At 40.7% G+C, this 16,971-nt stretch overlaps 1 protein-coding gene across 13 annotated transcripts in view; it reads left to right on the forward strand.

Moving 5' to 3' along the window:
* The first annotated feature begins 1,124 nt into the window (after positions 1–1,124).
* LOC135257011 (neurexin-3a-like) overlaps positions 1,125–16,971 on the forward strand; it is a 326,075-nt gene continuing 310,228 nt past the window's right edge. For 11 of the 13 annotated variants that reach the window (XR_010330570.1, XR_010330571.1, XM_064339341.1 and 8 more), the window contains exons 1-4: positions 1,125–1,327; positions 6,379–7,593; positions 13,309–13,326; positions 14,218–14,247. Coding sequence is in view for 11 of the 13 variants with exons in the window: in XM_064339341.1 (XP_064195411.1) it covers positions 6,897–7,593; positions 13,309–13,326; positions 14,218–14,247 (745 nt within the window). In the remaining 2 variants the exon portion in view is untranslated. Of the gene's footprint in view, positions 1,328–5,065; positions 5,324–6,378; positions 7,594–13,308; positions 13,327–14,217; positions 14,248–16,971 lie in introns of those variants that run through there. The other 2 variants (XM_064339342.1, XM_064339343.1) reach the window with 2 other exon arrangements.

Consider the following 16,971-nt stretch of genomic DNA (forward strand, 5'->3'; position numbering starts at 1 on the left):
AGTCCATCTTGACTGACAAACTCCCAGCAACAACTCTTCTCCCACTTTGGCGCATGGAAAATAAGGAAATTATAAAACGGTTCTGGAACGTCAAAATCTATGACAAAAATACCATTTCATCAGTGCCACAGTTTGCAACATGCCACACTGGAAAACAGAGCCTGTAGTCTCAGAATGGCTTTGTCAGTTGATCAATGAGGGATGGCTCTGGCCTGTTTTTTGTTCGTTTGTTCGTGTTTTTGGTTACAGTACCAATTTTTTGGTTGGAAAAAAAATGTATATTAATTTCCTATATCATTATTCTGATTCCTTAAGCATTTGTGAGTGGTTGATTAGGCCTTGTAAGTGCACTGCATTTTTATCCTCCTTAGTATATCTCTGGATTAATTTATCAGCCAATATTATTTCCAATGCACTCACAATTCAATGCAGTAACATTTGTGTAATGATTATTCATACATGGGTCCCTCTTTATGACATGTAAAGATACCTTACGTGCTTTTAGAATGATTTTTGTTCAATGACATCACAAGGTAATGTGAACTCATGCTTAATTACAGTAACCTGTTAATACACGAATGAACACACGCACACACACGCGGGATGTTCACAGATATGGCTGAAACATAACTGATACAAAGGCGTTTCACTTTTGACTATTATGAGCTGCTGTTAGCCAGTGACTGAATTCAGAACCATGGACAGCGTCTTGGTCACGTTTCATTGCATTTGGTTAGGTGTTCCAGCTTTACCGCACTCCTCCACCGCACACAATTATTGACCCATTTCTCTTAAGTGTGCGTAGTAAAAATAGCTTTATGTGGCATTGGAGACCTCAAGCACTCGCTAAATAATTCCAGTGGTTCATAAACTGGACGATGGAAATGAGCAACTGAGGATAACGATTCTGTCTTGCCGTTGGAGATTCTACAATGCAAAGGCTTGTGTAGACAAAAACATTATCGTCGGTTGACAAAATTTGGACTTCAAAGTTGTTAACCTCCGGGAGGGAAGCCCTGCTCCATCGGTCTAGCACCGTCTATGTCTTTAAATGGCGTGCTTCGGACTGAGGAGGGGGCGGGAGCGCGCGGCTTGTGGGAGAGAATATAGTGATTGCCTATCAGTCGGGCGCTGGGCAAGCGGACGCTCTGTGATGTGCAACAGACACAGAAACGGTGGACTTCTCTACACCCTCCGCCGCTGGTAATAACCACTGCGTCTCCGCAGAACCGCTTCAAACGCTGCATTCAAACCTGGAACTAAAACCCTTTCTGATTTAGGAATTTATTTTGGATTACTATGCGCTGGAATTGTTGCCGCAGTTAAGGTAAGGAGATGCCTTCCAAGAGCTGCCAGTGACCTAAAACACTGGAACTACGGACGGATATATTATTTCAACTTTTATTGCAACTAGTTTGAATTCAGTATGTGCGACAAAGCTAGCAGGTTTTACAAATTACTTGACAGGAAGTCTGTAGTGACCCCGATATTGTATTTTATTTGTTACATGATTAGGTGTGCATTAATTATTTATATTTATAGTTTAACAAAGGGAGTGAATAACTTAATAATGTTACCTAAGCTGATGAACAGCTGTAATTGCGTGTGCACAAAGATATACCGATTATAATTTTTCGGTCCCAAGTGGTGAATTCCATCGTTATTTAATGATTTCCTGATTCAAACTTAGTCTACCGTGAGCTACAGTAACGATATTTTAATAACGGAGAAACCCAACGGGGCAAACTATTTTCTCACTCTAATGCTTTTTGTAGCTTGCACTGTTGTTACTCTCATGTAAAAAAATTCACAGATCCTAGTATATTTTGTAAGTGCGTTAACCTACATACTGCCCTGGCCGTGTGGCTTGCCTTGTCTTTGGAGACTTTTAGGGCAAAGATATTTTAGAATGTAGATTCAAGTAATTATCCATACCACAGTAACATTCTCCTATGATTAATTTAATCACGATGAGCTAATGGCATTGATACCACAACGCTGAATACCAAGCACGATTCACCACGGTGCTACAGTTGATTATCCAGTGCTGCCGTTATTTCAGAAATGCCTCAGGTTTTGAACTGGACTGATCTTACATTGTCCCCCTGGCTCAGTGACTCGACGGTTGCAGGTTCGAGTCTTGATGTAGGTGGGGCAGTTTGTGCAACCATGCAATGACTCAACTCTAAGGAACTGCATGCATTCAGTAAATATTTAGCTGCACAAATGTGCAATATATAAAATAGCTATGAAGTGTGGACGCCTGCTAAGCGAAAAGATTGTTTGACACATTTCCCCTCGTACCTTGCACTTTATAACCCATAAATCATCCATCCACCCATTCACTTAATTCATGTATTCATCCGTCCACTCACGACTCCCTTTTTAACTGGTCATGTCAAATACAAATAACTAATCGACCGCTCAAGATCTCCTTTAGCCAGGCTTCACAATACACTTTAAAGCTAATACGTTTATTCTTATTCGTTCAAAGTTCGAACAAGAAAGTCTGAATTCATGGTTTTGCGGAAATGTGTGCGTGTATGTATCGGAGGAAACTGCATGCTTCGCGGGGTTTGATGCAAATTGAAAGTGAAAATAGCTCTGTGTGGAATGTGGAGACTGTGCGCTGCAGAAGGTAGGAGTTTGTCACGATCTGAAAAGCGCCGTAGCCTACTCGAGCGAGAGGGAATCTGGAATTACGAATTATTTACAGAAAAATGCAAATGTATTTTGTAGCCTATCTGTGTATGCTTAAATGTTTGCATACGCTTCTCTTCACAAATGGCCATTTTTCAAATAAACCATTTACATAGTACCAAGTCAGGAAAGATTTTTGCACAATAACTATTTCCTTTACAGGAACATACTTTTTTCAGAGACTCTACGAATACGGTAGGCTATAGGCTATCACAATAAACTGTTCCAAGTCTTATTTTTCACTAAACGTCGCGTCCGTCCGTCGGTTGAAGATAAACAGCAGTTCTGAAATGGCAGCGTTAACTACCATCGCCGGAGGTTTGTTTTAAACTGAAGCGAACCGGTGATAGGAATAGTACTGTGACAGAAAAGGAGCGATCGGTACTCCACTGTGGTGTCCGACAGTGCCAGATGTAGCCCGCTGTATAAGTCTGTCCCTGTCCAGATTCCCCTCGATAGGTTTTTTAAAATAAATAAATAAATAAATAAATAAATAAACAAACATCAAAATGATACTCTTACATCAACAAAATAATAATAATAATAATTTACACGACTGCATGTTTTGTAGAATCATTTAAATGTCACTTCATAGATTACTTTGAGGCATATTTGGACATTGTGTCGTTTTCAGCAGCCTACATTTAAGCAGTAGAAGTTAAAAAAAAGAGAGAAGGAAAACGGCTATTTTGTCGGCGGCACAACGTACAATAGACTCAAAAATGATGTAGCCTACAGCAATTAAATTTTGATGCATGTTGCGTTATCTTGGTTACGCCTGCTGGACGGTCTGCTCAGTTTATGGTTACGTTATTTTGACGGCGTTGATTGCTCTAATTCTCGAAAAAGTGGTTGAAAAGTGTCTTTGAGGGGCAATGAGGGAAGCAGGCCGTGATACTGGTTGTGTGCATTAGCGATTGTCAATAACCTATCCTGCTGTATGAACGGATAACAAGAACCGTGTGTTGCATTGGATAGTTGTGTCTAATAATCAATTACATTATCACAATTGCAATTTACAGCTTTGCTGTCATTTAAGTGTTTTTAACGACAGATATAAAGTTATTTTTCACTACCTATCACTTACATTTGTTGATGGTACTCCAAGGTGGCTTGATGCCTAAATAGGTTTAGGTTTTTAGAAGCTGTTGTATAATAGTCTACTGCATTTTTATACTATTATATGAAAAAAAAAGCAGCCAACCAGTGGTGCTGACAGAAACAATATCTTTATTTAATTATGAGATTAATAAAATAAAAATGTAATCAATAAAAAAACACACGCAACCACACGCACGCACACACACACACGACACACACATGATAAAATGATTTAAGTGAATTCTACAATTAGTCCACATAGGTTTCTAGCCATGTTTTCACAACCAGTGCGTTCTGGGCATGGCCAGCTTACTTTGACTGGTTGGCAGTGCTTTTAATACACCCATGTAGCACAAATACTGATAGCTTTGGGCTATGTGCCAATTTAAAGACACAAAGCAACCATAAATTAAACCTTTAACACCTGGCATGTGTTGCTGGATTGAAGAGACAATTTTGGGTTTTGGCTAACGTGACATTATTTCATTAGTTTGTTGATGACGAGCTTCATATATGTAGTAGTAATCAGTTTCATTGTGGAGCATGCATGTGTGTCTATTAGAGTTAATTATAGAAGAAGCTGGAGTTCACCAAAGAGGAAGAAAATGTAAATGTTACCATGGGTAAAATAATGAACCAGTATATCTATGCTTGGAAGATAAAGGGCATTATGATCCAGTGTATGATCACAGCCTTATTAAATTGCCCTGCAATGTGTTCACAATGAAACAACCTCTTTTTTTAACAGGAAAGATTTTAATTTTCTGTACATTAATCACCTAATGTGAAAATGAGAGTTGACAGTACTCATTTCAGTATTAATAAAAAGGGTAAATGGTTAGGGGTCATTCACAATAAAACTGGGCTGCTGTCCTTCCAGCACTTGATGGTGTGCTTTGATACCCGACACCCACAGTATTGAGTGTGCAATAATTTGCCAGGGATACAGGAGGCCCTTTCCATTAATACGTATCTCGGGTTGCACAGTATCTGCTGGCTAGTGGATCTAATTTCCGCTTATTATTTTCAAGAGGATCCAAAAGCCAGACTACTTCTACACCTGTAGGCCCACCGTCCTCTAATGTGGGATACCGTCTGAGACAGGAGTGCCATCCCTGCTGTGTTTTTATGTTACCATCTCTCTCTTTGGTCTTCCTTGCCACGTGCTTGCCACAGCCAGAACACGGGCAAACACATGGTTGTCAAAGAGACGCGCGGGCAACAACAACAGATGTATCAGTTACCTGAACTCAATAGCTCCCCGATTGAGTTCAGCGTACTATTATTCTAGGGCAGGTGGTTAAAGCGACTTGCTTTTGTGTCCTGCCACACTGGAACATTTCTGAGTACCGATTCTATTGTCTGAAGGAACCCGCTGCTCTAGCCACCATGAGGGAGGGGAGGGGGAATTATTAGTCGCATATTAAGTTTCGCTTGGTGTTTGGCACTGAGCTCCCTGGAATCATCCGGAATGTTCTGCTCATTCATGGATAAGCCGATGGAAGGCCGAGCTGCTGTAAAGGTCAGTTTAAGCTTGATCAATTAGATGTGTCAGCAGTGTACTCATCTTGGACACAGTGGGCATGAGGGAGCTGATAGGGAATGTACGTCTTGTCGATCTATTCGATAGGTGTTTAACCTATTTACTGACATCTGAATGTAGTCTCGCTTTAATATTGATAGGCTCATAATTGGCTTTTTGTGATGGCATGGAATACATAGCAGTGGTGAAACTACTGCTAAAATGTTAGGCCCAAATTCAGTGCATTGCAAATGAACAGTACATTTTGTTTGAAGTTTTGGGAAATACCTCACTTTTTTATTTTACACAGTGCACATGTTTTCATTTAACTTAGGCATCACCTCAGATGATAGCGAGGCAGAGAAATAGGAGGGAATTATTATTTTGCTTAGTTGCATTTATTGCCAGTACATTGCATCTGAACCAAATCTATTCTATGCTGCAAACAATATTTTGGCTCAGTGATAGTTATGTAGGCCTTCTATGTTATACAGGCTATGTAGGGCAACTTCATGATTTATGGCAAAATAGTACTTGGTTTCTGTGTTATGTCCCCGTAAGATCTGGTATATGCAAATAGAATGCTCTTTGGGGTCTTAGTAAATGAACCATGAAGAAATGACCAGAGCTGTTCCCTTGAGATACAGGCATGGATTAGTCATGCATGAGTTATGTGATAAATATAAATATATTTTGTAATATTGTGCTTCAGAAAATATGAAATTATGGATTTGAGTGGGCAAAAGTTGTTGCAGTCTTAGATTTCCAGATGAAAGCCTTTAATTTTCCCATCAGTCTCAGATGTGGGGCTGACAACAGTAGCTGGGGTGAGGATCGTCAGAATAATTTATGGAGGTGCTGTGACACATTTTACTCTGGTACTTCTGGAGTCCCAAAGTGCTTGGAAGTGTAGGTGCTGCCAACACATAGGCAAAGAATATAGCATTTGTATATACAGTGTTGTCTTGACATTTCATAGTAAATCTCAGCTTTATTGCATTCAGTACACTCTTTATTGCTTTTTTCACTATTTTCTTCTCTTTTTTTTCTTGCAGTAACAGCACTGAAGGAATTCAAGGAAAAACCACTTTGTCCCATGCTGTGTTCAGATTGAGGCCAGTATGAAGATTTTTGTTATCCTGAACATGGGTGGAGTTACCTCAGTGGGACCTCACCTGCTGAATATTTTTAGCCCCTACTTTGCACTCCAAGGTTAAAAGTCAACCCTGGAACCAGTGAGAACAGACTGGTTGCTCCACCCCCTCGTATATGTTTATCTTCTCTAATGGGAATAAAAGCCTTGATCCTTGTCCCTTGGAGCTGAACAGCAATCACGACCTGTCAGAACCATAGCCAGTTTGCTGCTTGCACCCTCATCACCCATGGTACCCTCCAAATAAAGGATCAGTTGTTGATGCTGTGGCCAGCATATGTCATATTGATCACACATTCCTCCACATACACTGTGAGATATACATGGGATAGAGAACTGAAGAAAGTCCAATGATATCTTTGTCTTGCGGATCATAGCCCACTCCCTCCCCGCATTCCCTCTCACGTTCTTCAGTTTACAATGGATGCCTTCAACTATTGGCTGCAGGTGCATCTGTTGTTCAGTATCCTGCTGGGCCTTTGCTTTGGCCTGGAGTTCTCGGGGGCCCCGGGACAGTGGGCGCGGTTTCGCCGCTGGGACGCCAGCACCAGAAGCGACCTAAGCTTTCAGGTAAAGACGGGCGTGTCCAGTGCCCTGTTGCTCTACCTTGATGACGGAGGCTACTGTGACTTCCTGCTCCTGGCGGTCTCGGAGGGCAAGCTGCAGCTGCGCTTCAGCATAGACTGTGCCGAAACGTCTGTCGTCTCAAACCGGCGGGTCAACGATAGCAACTGGCACTTTGTCACCATCAGCAGGTCCAACCTCAGGACAGCCCTTCGGCTGGACAGCGAGGTCAAGTCTGACGAGGTGCAGCCACTGAGGCAGTACATGAAGGTGGTCAGTGACCTCTTCCTTGGGGGAATCCCACAGGACATCCGCGGGACTGCGCTGACGCTGCCCCTGGTGAAGGAGCAGCCACTCTTCCAGGGGGTAATCACGGACCTGAAATATGGCAATGGTCAACCCTGGCTGCTTGGTAGCCAGAAGGTACGCTTGGACATGGAGGGTCTGTGCGCCGAGAACCCCTGCGAGAATGGGGGAATCTGCTCGGTGGCGGACGGGGAGTATCTGTGTGACTGCTCTAAAACTGGATACATCGGCCGCTTCTGCAATGAAGGTAAGAAATTACTGCCCAATTTCCCTCCTTAGTGCTGGTTGCAAAAAAAATATTTTAAATGATGTAGGACGAGAGAAGTTCTTTTTTTCAGTCCCTTCTTCCAGGTAGTTGTTCCCTAAACTAACTGTTCCTCCTTCATGGTTCAGTTGGTTTAGGGAGGCTTTCTCTCCTTGGATTGAGAAGCTATTTCTGTGTCTGACACAAGCTGTGTGGGTACGGCAATAGTTCAAAGGAACATAATCTGGATTTAAATCCAGGTCAACAGTGGCATTAATCATGAGACCTAACAGATGTTAGAATCTCTCTCAGTTGTACAATGAATTCTGCTTTGTTTGCTTTATGTCACAATCTGGCCCCTCTGATTTTTGTGCAGCTTGAATTTGAACAAAGAGAATTTACATGTACAAAGGAGCACTGTTCATTCTTTTTTCTTTCAGAAATGTTAAATTGACTCAATTTCCACTTAGAAGTTAACACAGTGTACCAACCTGTCTTTGATGTTTGAAGCAACTATTTTAGATTATGAAAAGGGGACTTTCTGTTTTTTGTGGAAGACATTACTTTTATTCCATCAGAAATTCTGCTGTTATAAGCCTGTGAAAGGTGATTGCTTTCAATTGTGAAAAACAATGCCATAGTGTTGAAGGCTTAAGATTGCCATCTTACACTTGAACTTTCCATCCTTCCACCTACATTATTAAATGCAATCATTCAGATCTGTTGGTTTGTTTCATGACAGGTTTGTGTTATATTATACATGACTGTCTAATGTGCCTCAAATAAGGGTTCCATGGAGCTGCTGGCTGGCTCGTCCTGGTAAGGTACTGCATCGACTCACCTCACAGGCCGGCATCAAATGCAGACCATACCAGAGCTGACTGTGGTCAGAAACCCTGCAGGGTGACAAACTGCGTTGCCCAGGGATTACAGGGTTTCAGGCAACCAGGATAACAGTGTTTTATCATACCGCTGATTGGTTGGGTGCTCGTAAGTTTATCTGTTAAGCCACAAATGAGATGTATTCCTCCAACTCATATTGGTGAAAACTTGACCGGTGAACTGCAATAGCGAAGGTTGTATCAATGAGTGCTGATTTATATCAGCACTATTGGGCATTCAAAACTTTGGTGGAAAAGAGAGGACCGTAATTGAGGCTTTGATGACAACATTGTGTCTCTCAAAAGAAACAAGAATTTGTGGATAGATCTATGAGTGCCTGTATGTGCAATTGTTTTTCCATGTGCAATTTGTGTGTGTATGTGTGTGTGAGAGAGAGAGAGAGAGAGAGAGAGAGAGAGAGAGAGAATGCACATGTTCCTTTATGCACGTACATGTACAGGATGTTGTTGTATGGGATGTCAGTATTGTCACTGAGTGTTTTAGTACCCTTGCACTGGTAATGTTCATATTTTTGTTTGAAGCTCTGGGTCAAATCACAATTTTAAAGTTATTTTTCTTTCACTGAATATGTTCAGGTCCTACAACTTGTACAGAAATCTCCAGGCACATGCTGGTTTGAGAAAAATGGTATTTGATCCTCCTTTGCCGTTGTTATATTAGTGTGATAATCATTATTCAATGTCGATTCAGGTGCAGTATCTTTGTTAGCATGGTACATGAGTGTTCTTTCCCTTTAGGAAGAGAAGCACACACATTATATAGACGCCCATGCTTTTCATAGATGCATCCTCTAAAAGAATATGCTTCTATAAGGTCAGTACATGTTCTGGGACTGAATATAACCCCTTGGCTAGCAATATACTGCACCTACAGTATAACAGGAAAGACTCATCCAGCTGAAACATGGTCTTGAGGGATCCCTATGACTTTTCCTTTATGACAAGCATTCAATTTTTTCTCTTTCTTCTGGGCTGAAATGAGAATTCCTCCAAGATGGCAGAGTGACAGGGGTGACAGTGTGACAAACGTTTTTGACCAGTTATTTTCACTGCTGACACATGCTCCTACTTGTAAGAGTGGGGAGGGGGTGGGGGTGGTGGTAGTGGAACCTAGTACTTCTATATAACAGAAAACAAAATTAAAAATTCAAAACAGCAGCAGAGATGACATTCTGCCTGAAACAGAATGCTTTCTGAATGTCTGTGGATGAAGTGATTGTCTGCAGGTACAGGGTGAGTGCCCTGGCAGGCAATGCAGCCTTCCAGGACGAGGGCTGACTACATCTGCAGAAACTGTGGCCCCTCAAGGCCAAGGTTAAGTATTTCTGCAGACCCCATAGACCTTCAGGACTGGGGTTGACTGTCCCAACAGGCTTTACACTTGGCCAGCTCTTTCCCCTTGTTTGGCTGCTGTCCAGTATTTTTGGCCTCCTGACAGGGGTCCTAAATTGGTGTGTGAGAGTTGCTGGCAGCTAACCTGCCAACATCAGTTTTGGATGCTTTCATTTTAAGAAATACTGAGGCCTTGTTGATGGGTCATGCATGATTTATGTTGATGACTGAAAAGTAGGCTCTCAGTTCACCAGACAAATGCTGTGAGAAGCAGAAACACACACACACTGGCTAGCAAGTCTCAGTATGGAGCAAACACATGGACACTATCAAGCTCCCAGACTTGTTTTGGTCAGAAGCTGCCTCTCCAGTGAGCTGCAGAGCTCTTCAGCCTTTTGTGTGCCATTCTGTCCTACATCATGTTATCAACGGGCATAAAAATAAATGTTGCCCCAAGCTGTCCATTTTAAATCTTTCAACTTCAAAGCATTTCACTCCTGGAAAAGGAGCAACTGTGTCTGAATGGGTCCTTCATTTAGACAAACCAATGTACCAGATTGTGAATGGCACAAAAACAAGGAAGTGCAATTGAGGAAATTACGGCCTGGCCAATGACCAGTTTGTACACAAGAACCAATGGGAAATAAAGACAGAACCTCAACATTGTCGTCTAGACCAGCCAGATTCTTATCATTTTAATGGTAAGTTGTGCACACTTAAAAAACTACATTTTCCCTCTGTACTATTCTTTTTAAATGTGCTCACTGGCATAAAATTAGACAGTAGTTTGTGGTTAATCAACAATGCAAGAGCAACAGATCTCACTGTGCAAACAGCCTGGATCAAACTGTAGCAGGGCCATAAAGCAGCACAAAGCAGGCAGATGGCTGGATGCCCTCAGAAACTCGCGCCTGGGCCGCAGCGTATGTTTGGCGCATGGAATAATTGCCGCAGCCGTACTGAACGTCGTCTGTAGAGCCGAAAGTCTAATCTGAGGGAAAATTGAAACAGTCAATGGTTGGCTGTTAAACAAATGTACAGACTGTCCTCTGATGTGGATGGTGCCATATTAGTGACAAGCTGCACTAGGCCTCAGACATTGTTTGCCACATTACACTGTCACAGGAGCTTAGTGAATTAAGTGTTTCTACCCAGGTTTTAATGTGTATCATCTGAGATGACACACGCGTTGTCTAGACCTAGTCTTTTCCATTAGATATTGGGATACCCTGCATCTTGCACTGTAGCTTCAATGTAAATTTAAAATTTTGCTTAATTATTGATGATTAAGTAATACCTGAGGAAAAATACTTATTTGGGCTTTCATCAGATTCCAGTAAAGTATATTAATGCACATCGAGTATAATGATGGTATGGTCTGAGTGGTTTTTAGCTTTTCAAATTCTTATTTTTTTGCAGCTACCAGCCAGACCTCATATTTTTCAGAAGAGGCTGATACAAATTTACACGAGTATGAATGATAGAAAGTAATTAACTGAAAAAATAAATAAATAAATAAATAAAAAATATATATATATATATATATATATATATATAGAGAGAGAGAGAGAGAGAGCTTAGCCTTTGGGATTTAAAATATTGAAAATTACTATTACAATAATCTTACTCAAAAAGTAGGTCAGTAAAAAAAGTGAGGGAAAAATGGTCAACTGGATTAAGAATTTTGTGACATGGCCCTAGCTGAAAATGTTTTGAGTTTTAGTTTATATTTATTTTTCAAAAATAGACCAGTGAATCATGGTAATGGAAGGGTCTTGTCTAAAGCTCATTCAGGCCCTTGTCACATGACAGAGACAACCCTGTGTGCTAGCATGTTGAATTTATAATGTCTGTTTGCACATGCTATGATCTTCTGTAGTGTACTTCTTACTGTAGGTCTATCTTACTGTAGGTACAAATACAGATACAGGTGTTTATATAAAAGCTTTTCTGACATTGTGATATGTGATATGACTGCCATTGCAGCAAAGACCTCCCATTTAACCAAAAGAAAAGATGGAGGAAAAAGTAGTACACCTGTGAGATCAATTTGAAATGGAAATGTACTGTAATGCTACCATAAAATTTCAAATAGCTTACTATTCCATATGTAAATATTGGCATATTTGCAGTAAAGACCACAAATTGCTGACTTCTATTCACTTAGCATGTGACTAAAAGTCATGTTCCAAGAGAGTTCTCTTATATGCTTGTTTTGAATGTGGCAGAGAAATGTAAAATCGGAATATTCCTTTTGCCAAATCTAAATGACACAAAATAGGTTTTTTTAAGTGTTCTACACCTTTAGTGTGTGAGGCATGGTCTGAGACTAAATGAAAGACCACCTAGATGCCAATTAATAGCACCGAGTCATGAGCATTGGATCAACAATTAATAGAGTGACTGTACACCTCTAATTTTCAGAATTAATAGTATTGGTAGTCAAGCTCTAAAACATATAATTAATTTAGACTCAATAGTTTTTTTGTTTGTTCATTTTTACTGTTGGTTCTTGCTTGTACAAAGACTAATTGAGAACATCTCCCGTACAACCTGCAATTCATATTTTACTAATTGTTGACTGTTGGTAACAAATGGCTGAGTAGCTCTACAGACACTGCAGATATCAAGGCCCTGTGTTGAGTGACCCTGTAGGAATGGTGTCCCCATAGAGCCAAGGTTCAGTCACCAATGAGACACTGCAGTTTTCCAGGATGTGGGCTGAGCGGGTCTTGTTTGGGGAAATACATTTTAAAGTGAGGTCCATCCTCCCAGGTGCATTAATGATGAGCAGCCTCATGTTCTACACATAAAGTAATAAAATAGAGAAGTCTCGGAGAGGTGTTGCTTTTCAAATTCCCAGAGCTAGTGTGTACAGCCTTGAGGGGACAATGACAGTCCCTGTTTACCACACTGTGACTGGCGCTGTGTTACTCTCACAACGGGAGTATTTGCCATGCATTCAGGGGGAATGAAAGGCTGACAGTGGCAGCTGGCAGCTCCAGCCCAGAGCTGACCCTGTGTTGGTTTGTGTCTGCAGTGAAAATAACTGATTTTGCCAGGAGGAAAGAGGTGGGGAGAGTTCAGCTACGCACAAGTCTCACAACCTCATAAATTCACAACCCTCTCAAAAGGGAGCTGGTTTCAACACCTGCTTGTATTTATGTCTCTGTACAGCTGGGTGTGAGGGGTCCTGTGCTACACCCGAAACAGAATATTATATCGAACGATATTCTCAATGTGTTGAATGTATTTTTGTTGGGATCTGGCTCCCTGAAGGGCAGGGACAGATGTTCTAGCCCTGCTCTCTCTCCAGGTGACTGACGGAGACATGCACAGGGCAGTCTGCCACTTGCATGACGACAGGCGTGTTATGGTTTTGCATGGTTGCTTCCCATGCAAAAAGTCCAGAGTGTTTCTAATGTCAGAATTCTGTCCATCTTTTCCTTTTTTTTTTTTTTTTTTTTTGCAAACTCAACTTCAGAAGTCAGCCGCGTTCCAGGTGAGTTTTGGGAGCAGTGATTAGAATGAGAATTTTTTGAGAAAGTAAACACAGTAATCACAGACATGTTGAAAGATCATTTCCGGAAAGAGGCTTAGGTCAATACAAACTATGAAAACACATTTCTGTACAAAGCACACGTAAATTTGTGGATAAAATGTCTTTCTTCTTTGAAACCATTTTCAACTATTAATTGCTCAAACTATACTTGCTGTTATATAACATTTGTGGTTATATAACAGTAAGTATAATTACATATATAAAGAGCGTGTTTATTTTACAGTCAGGGAATTTTACTGCTTGTGCTGAATGGATTGCTAGACACACAATAGGTTAATACAACTCAATCAAGTTTGACACCTTCCAGTTTAGATTTTTTGTATTTTTATGTTGAATGGATGAAAATATTTTATGTAGAAAGCCATGAACGGCAAGGCGAAAATAAATTGCAGTTAAAGTCGACCAAATGTACGAGATATTATGTCGTATGGTACGTGCAAGTTATTATCTCGTACATACAAGATAATGACTCGTATGTACAAGATAACAACTTGGCTGACTTTTACTGCACAAAAAAAAAAAAAAAAATTTTCACCTTGCTTTCCAGGGTTTCTATATTTATGTCAGCATTTTATATAGCATTAATTATTGCACACACAGTTGGTGTCATTCTGCCAGACAGTTATGCAGCCCTGTAGAAACCAATACAGATCAAGTTGTATAGTTTTCTGTCACTGGAAGCTTTTCAGTCAGTGTGGAAAGCTTCATCTCTAGAGTGATAGTTGCCATGGTTTGCCGTCTGGTGAAGCATGTGACATCACAATACCAAAAAAGTATTGGCACTTGGGTGTTCTAAAGCGTCCTCTTTCTCTTGCCTTTCATTCTCTTAAGGTTTCTCACATATGATGATGGCCGAGCAAGGTAGGCCTTCCCCTTTCTTGCACTTTGCTTAATTACTTCCTGTTCTGCGTCCGCTGTGTGGTTTTTGGAGGGTGGAGTTTGGAGAATGGGCTGGGATGCGATTGCATGGCTTGTTGGGGGGCAGGGGGGAAGGGGGGTGTATAAAAATACATGGGGGCAAGTGTTATTGTTCTAGTGCAACCCCCAACAATGAGAAACAGGCTGAATTTCTCAGATCTGAAGGTGCAGACTCTGCTGCTTGTGCTTTTTCTCTGGCTGCAGTAAAAGAATGCACTTAATCATGTGACAGTTTTATGCATTACCATTTCAACAGCACTTTTCATTGTGGGATCTTATGCATACATGCATTGTAACACCTGGCTTGAAGCATTTATAAATACCCAGTACCACCGTGTTCTTTTGTAGGAATGCCTTACAACATATGTTGTAACACAGACTTTCTCAGGAGGGTCCTTTGTAACAGCTACATGAAGCCTTAATGTACACTACCTAAACATTCTTACTTGTCACAGATTTTCCATAGCCTGTGCTAGGTCTTGTCACAAGTGACATTACCATAATGTACCAGATTAATATTGGCTTGGTAATATCATTTATGATATGTACTGTGGCACAGCACCACCTATATAATCTGGGATTATGGGCTGCCAATTCTGTAAGTATTTATAATGATTCGGTAGTGGAGAAGAAGGCTTCATTTTGTTTCTTATGTTGGACCCTTCATTGATAGCGCTGCTGTGAGTGGGACTGAGTGTGTTGTTGTTTTTTTGCTGTGTGAGGACTGCGCTAATGTATGCTGCTGCATGCTCATTGTCCACAGTAATGCATGTACTGTGTTGACCGTTTGCACTGTGTGTGAGACCTTCAATCTTTACTCTACTTCATTGGACTTCCTTTTCCCCCCCTTTTTATTGCCTTTCAAATTTGGATAAACTTTCGTTCCATTTCCTGTTGGAAATCGCTCATCATTTCTCTAGCTAAAAGCAAAGGTACAGAGCTCTTTTCAATTCAATTTCTATTCGACCTGTCGTCAGTTACGGTACATGTCAAATGTTTTTGCAAAAATTGTTTAATGGTTTGATTTGTCTGCTTGTTTTGGCCTGTTTCTTAATGCATTCACGTCTTTGCACTAATGGTGTGCGCACCAGGGGTGATGTCCTGAAGTGTATAATTCAATTCAGATGATTTGACTGAGGGATGAAGCAGGCTGAGTGCACCGTGCCTGTGTCATGTCTTTGAAGTGTGGGGGAGTTCTTTTGATCTTATGTGGAAAGGAATGACTCCTGAAATCTTTTATTTAAACGTGACTGCGTGGTTCAGTCTGGAGGTTCATCTGAATGTTATCATGTATTTTGTGATTAGATGTCGTAGCTCTGTCACGCTCAAGGTTTGCTTATATTGAACCATGTATTGAATGTGGAGATAACTCATAATATCACTATATTTACCAATATTATGTGCACAGCACATAGAAACCTGACTTGCATTAGTTTCAGGAGCGATGTTAGACTTGCTAAATTTGTACGAAATAGATTTAAATAGATTTTGTGTGACACATATTTTCCCATAAATTAAAAAAAAAAAAAAATTTAAATCAACTATGTTGTGAGATATGAGCAAGTTCATAAAATACATTTTATAGAAAGTCATATTACAGTAAAATCATTTAAATTACATTTTATATTCAATCTGTTAATACTATCAAATAACTTTTTACACAGTTCATCTTATTAATGATTTTCATGAGCCAAGCCCCAGGCCTGTATGACTGGAAATTAGGTGATGTGATTGTCTTCTACTGTGAAACAATGCATAGAGAAGGCTCTTTTGCTTGCGTGTGTGAGTGTGTGTGTGTGTGTGTGTGTGTGTGAGAAAGAGAGAGAGAGAGAGAGAGATGTGCGCCTTTATGTACATGTCTTTGAACTCTGCTTTGTGGATTTAATTCACATTCTGAGACAGTAGCATATTTTAAGCTTTGTTAAATGGCATTGTAGCACTTGAATCACTGCATGAATAACTAAACCCTTGCCAACTGCAGCCTATTCATTATAACACATCTTTTGACATGCTGACTACACCATAATTTAAACCTAACAAGTGAGTGAAGTGTATTCTCCCACCTCATATAGCATTATTTCATTCTATATTGCGTCAGGCTTTAGTACAGTGGTGGCATTGTGTGCTTTTTGCATATCTGTAGTGTATAAAAAGGCCAGTTTTGTGTCCCATAGTTAGGCATGCCTCTTCACCTCTTATATTAACAACGGGTGTGATGCTGGAGCCAGATATTTTTTATTTGTGATCTGTTCCTCCCCCTGCTGTGTGTTGCCATAAGGGCAGAGTTTAAATAATCCATGGTGATTGGCTGAGCTGTGGGTGATACTTTCTCACCATCTTGCCCTCATCGGCTGACCCTGAGAACTGCCCTCCAAGTGGAGCCTGATATAGCATGAGATGACTGGTGGGAGAATCCCCCTGGAGAACATTGTGCCATCCACCCCCACCAACACACCATATCGGCTTCTCCTCTCTGGAGAGGCAAACGATTTCACCTGCAGGGGGAGGGACCTAGTCGTATTGCCATGCTCTCAATCCTCAGAGGGACAGGCCCTTCTCCATCATTTCAGGCACACAGCCGCATTGCTTCCCTGTAATGACTTCAAATGAAATTGAATTTGTTTGTAAGTAATTTCATTGGAAAAATGCTTTCATTCCATCATTTAT

This window comes from Anguilla rostrata, chromosome 6, assembly GCF_018555375.3.
Source record: "Anguilla rostrata isolate EN2019 chromosome 6, ASM1855537v3, whole genome shotgun sequence".
Classification (NCBI taxonomy): Eukaryota; Metazoa; Chordata; class Actinopteri; order Anguilliformes; family Anguillidae; genus Anguilla; species Anguilla rostrata.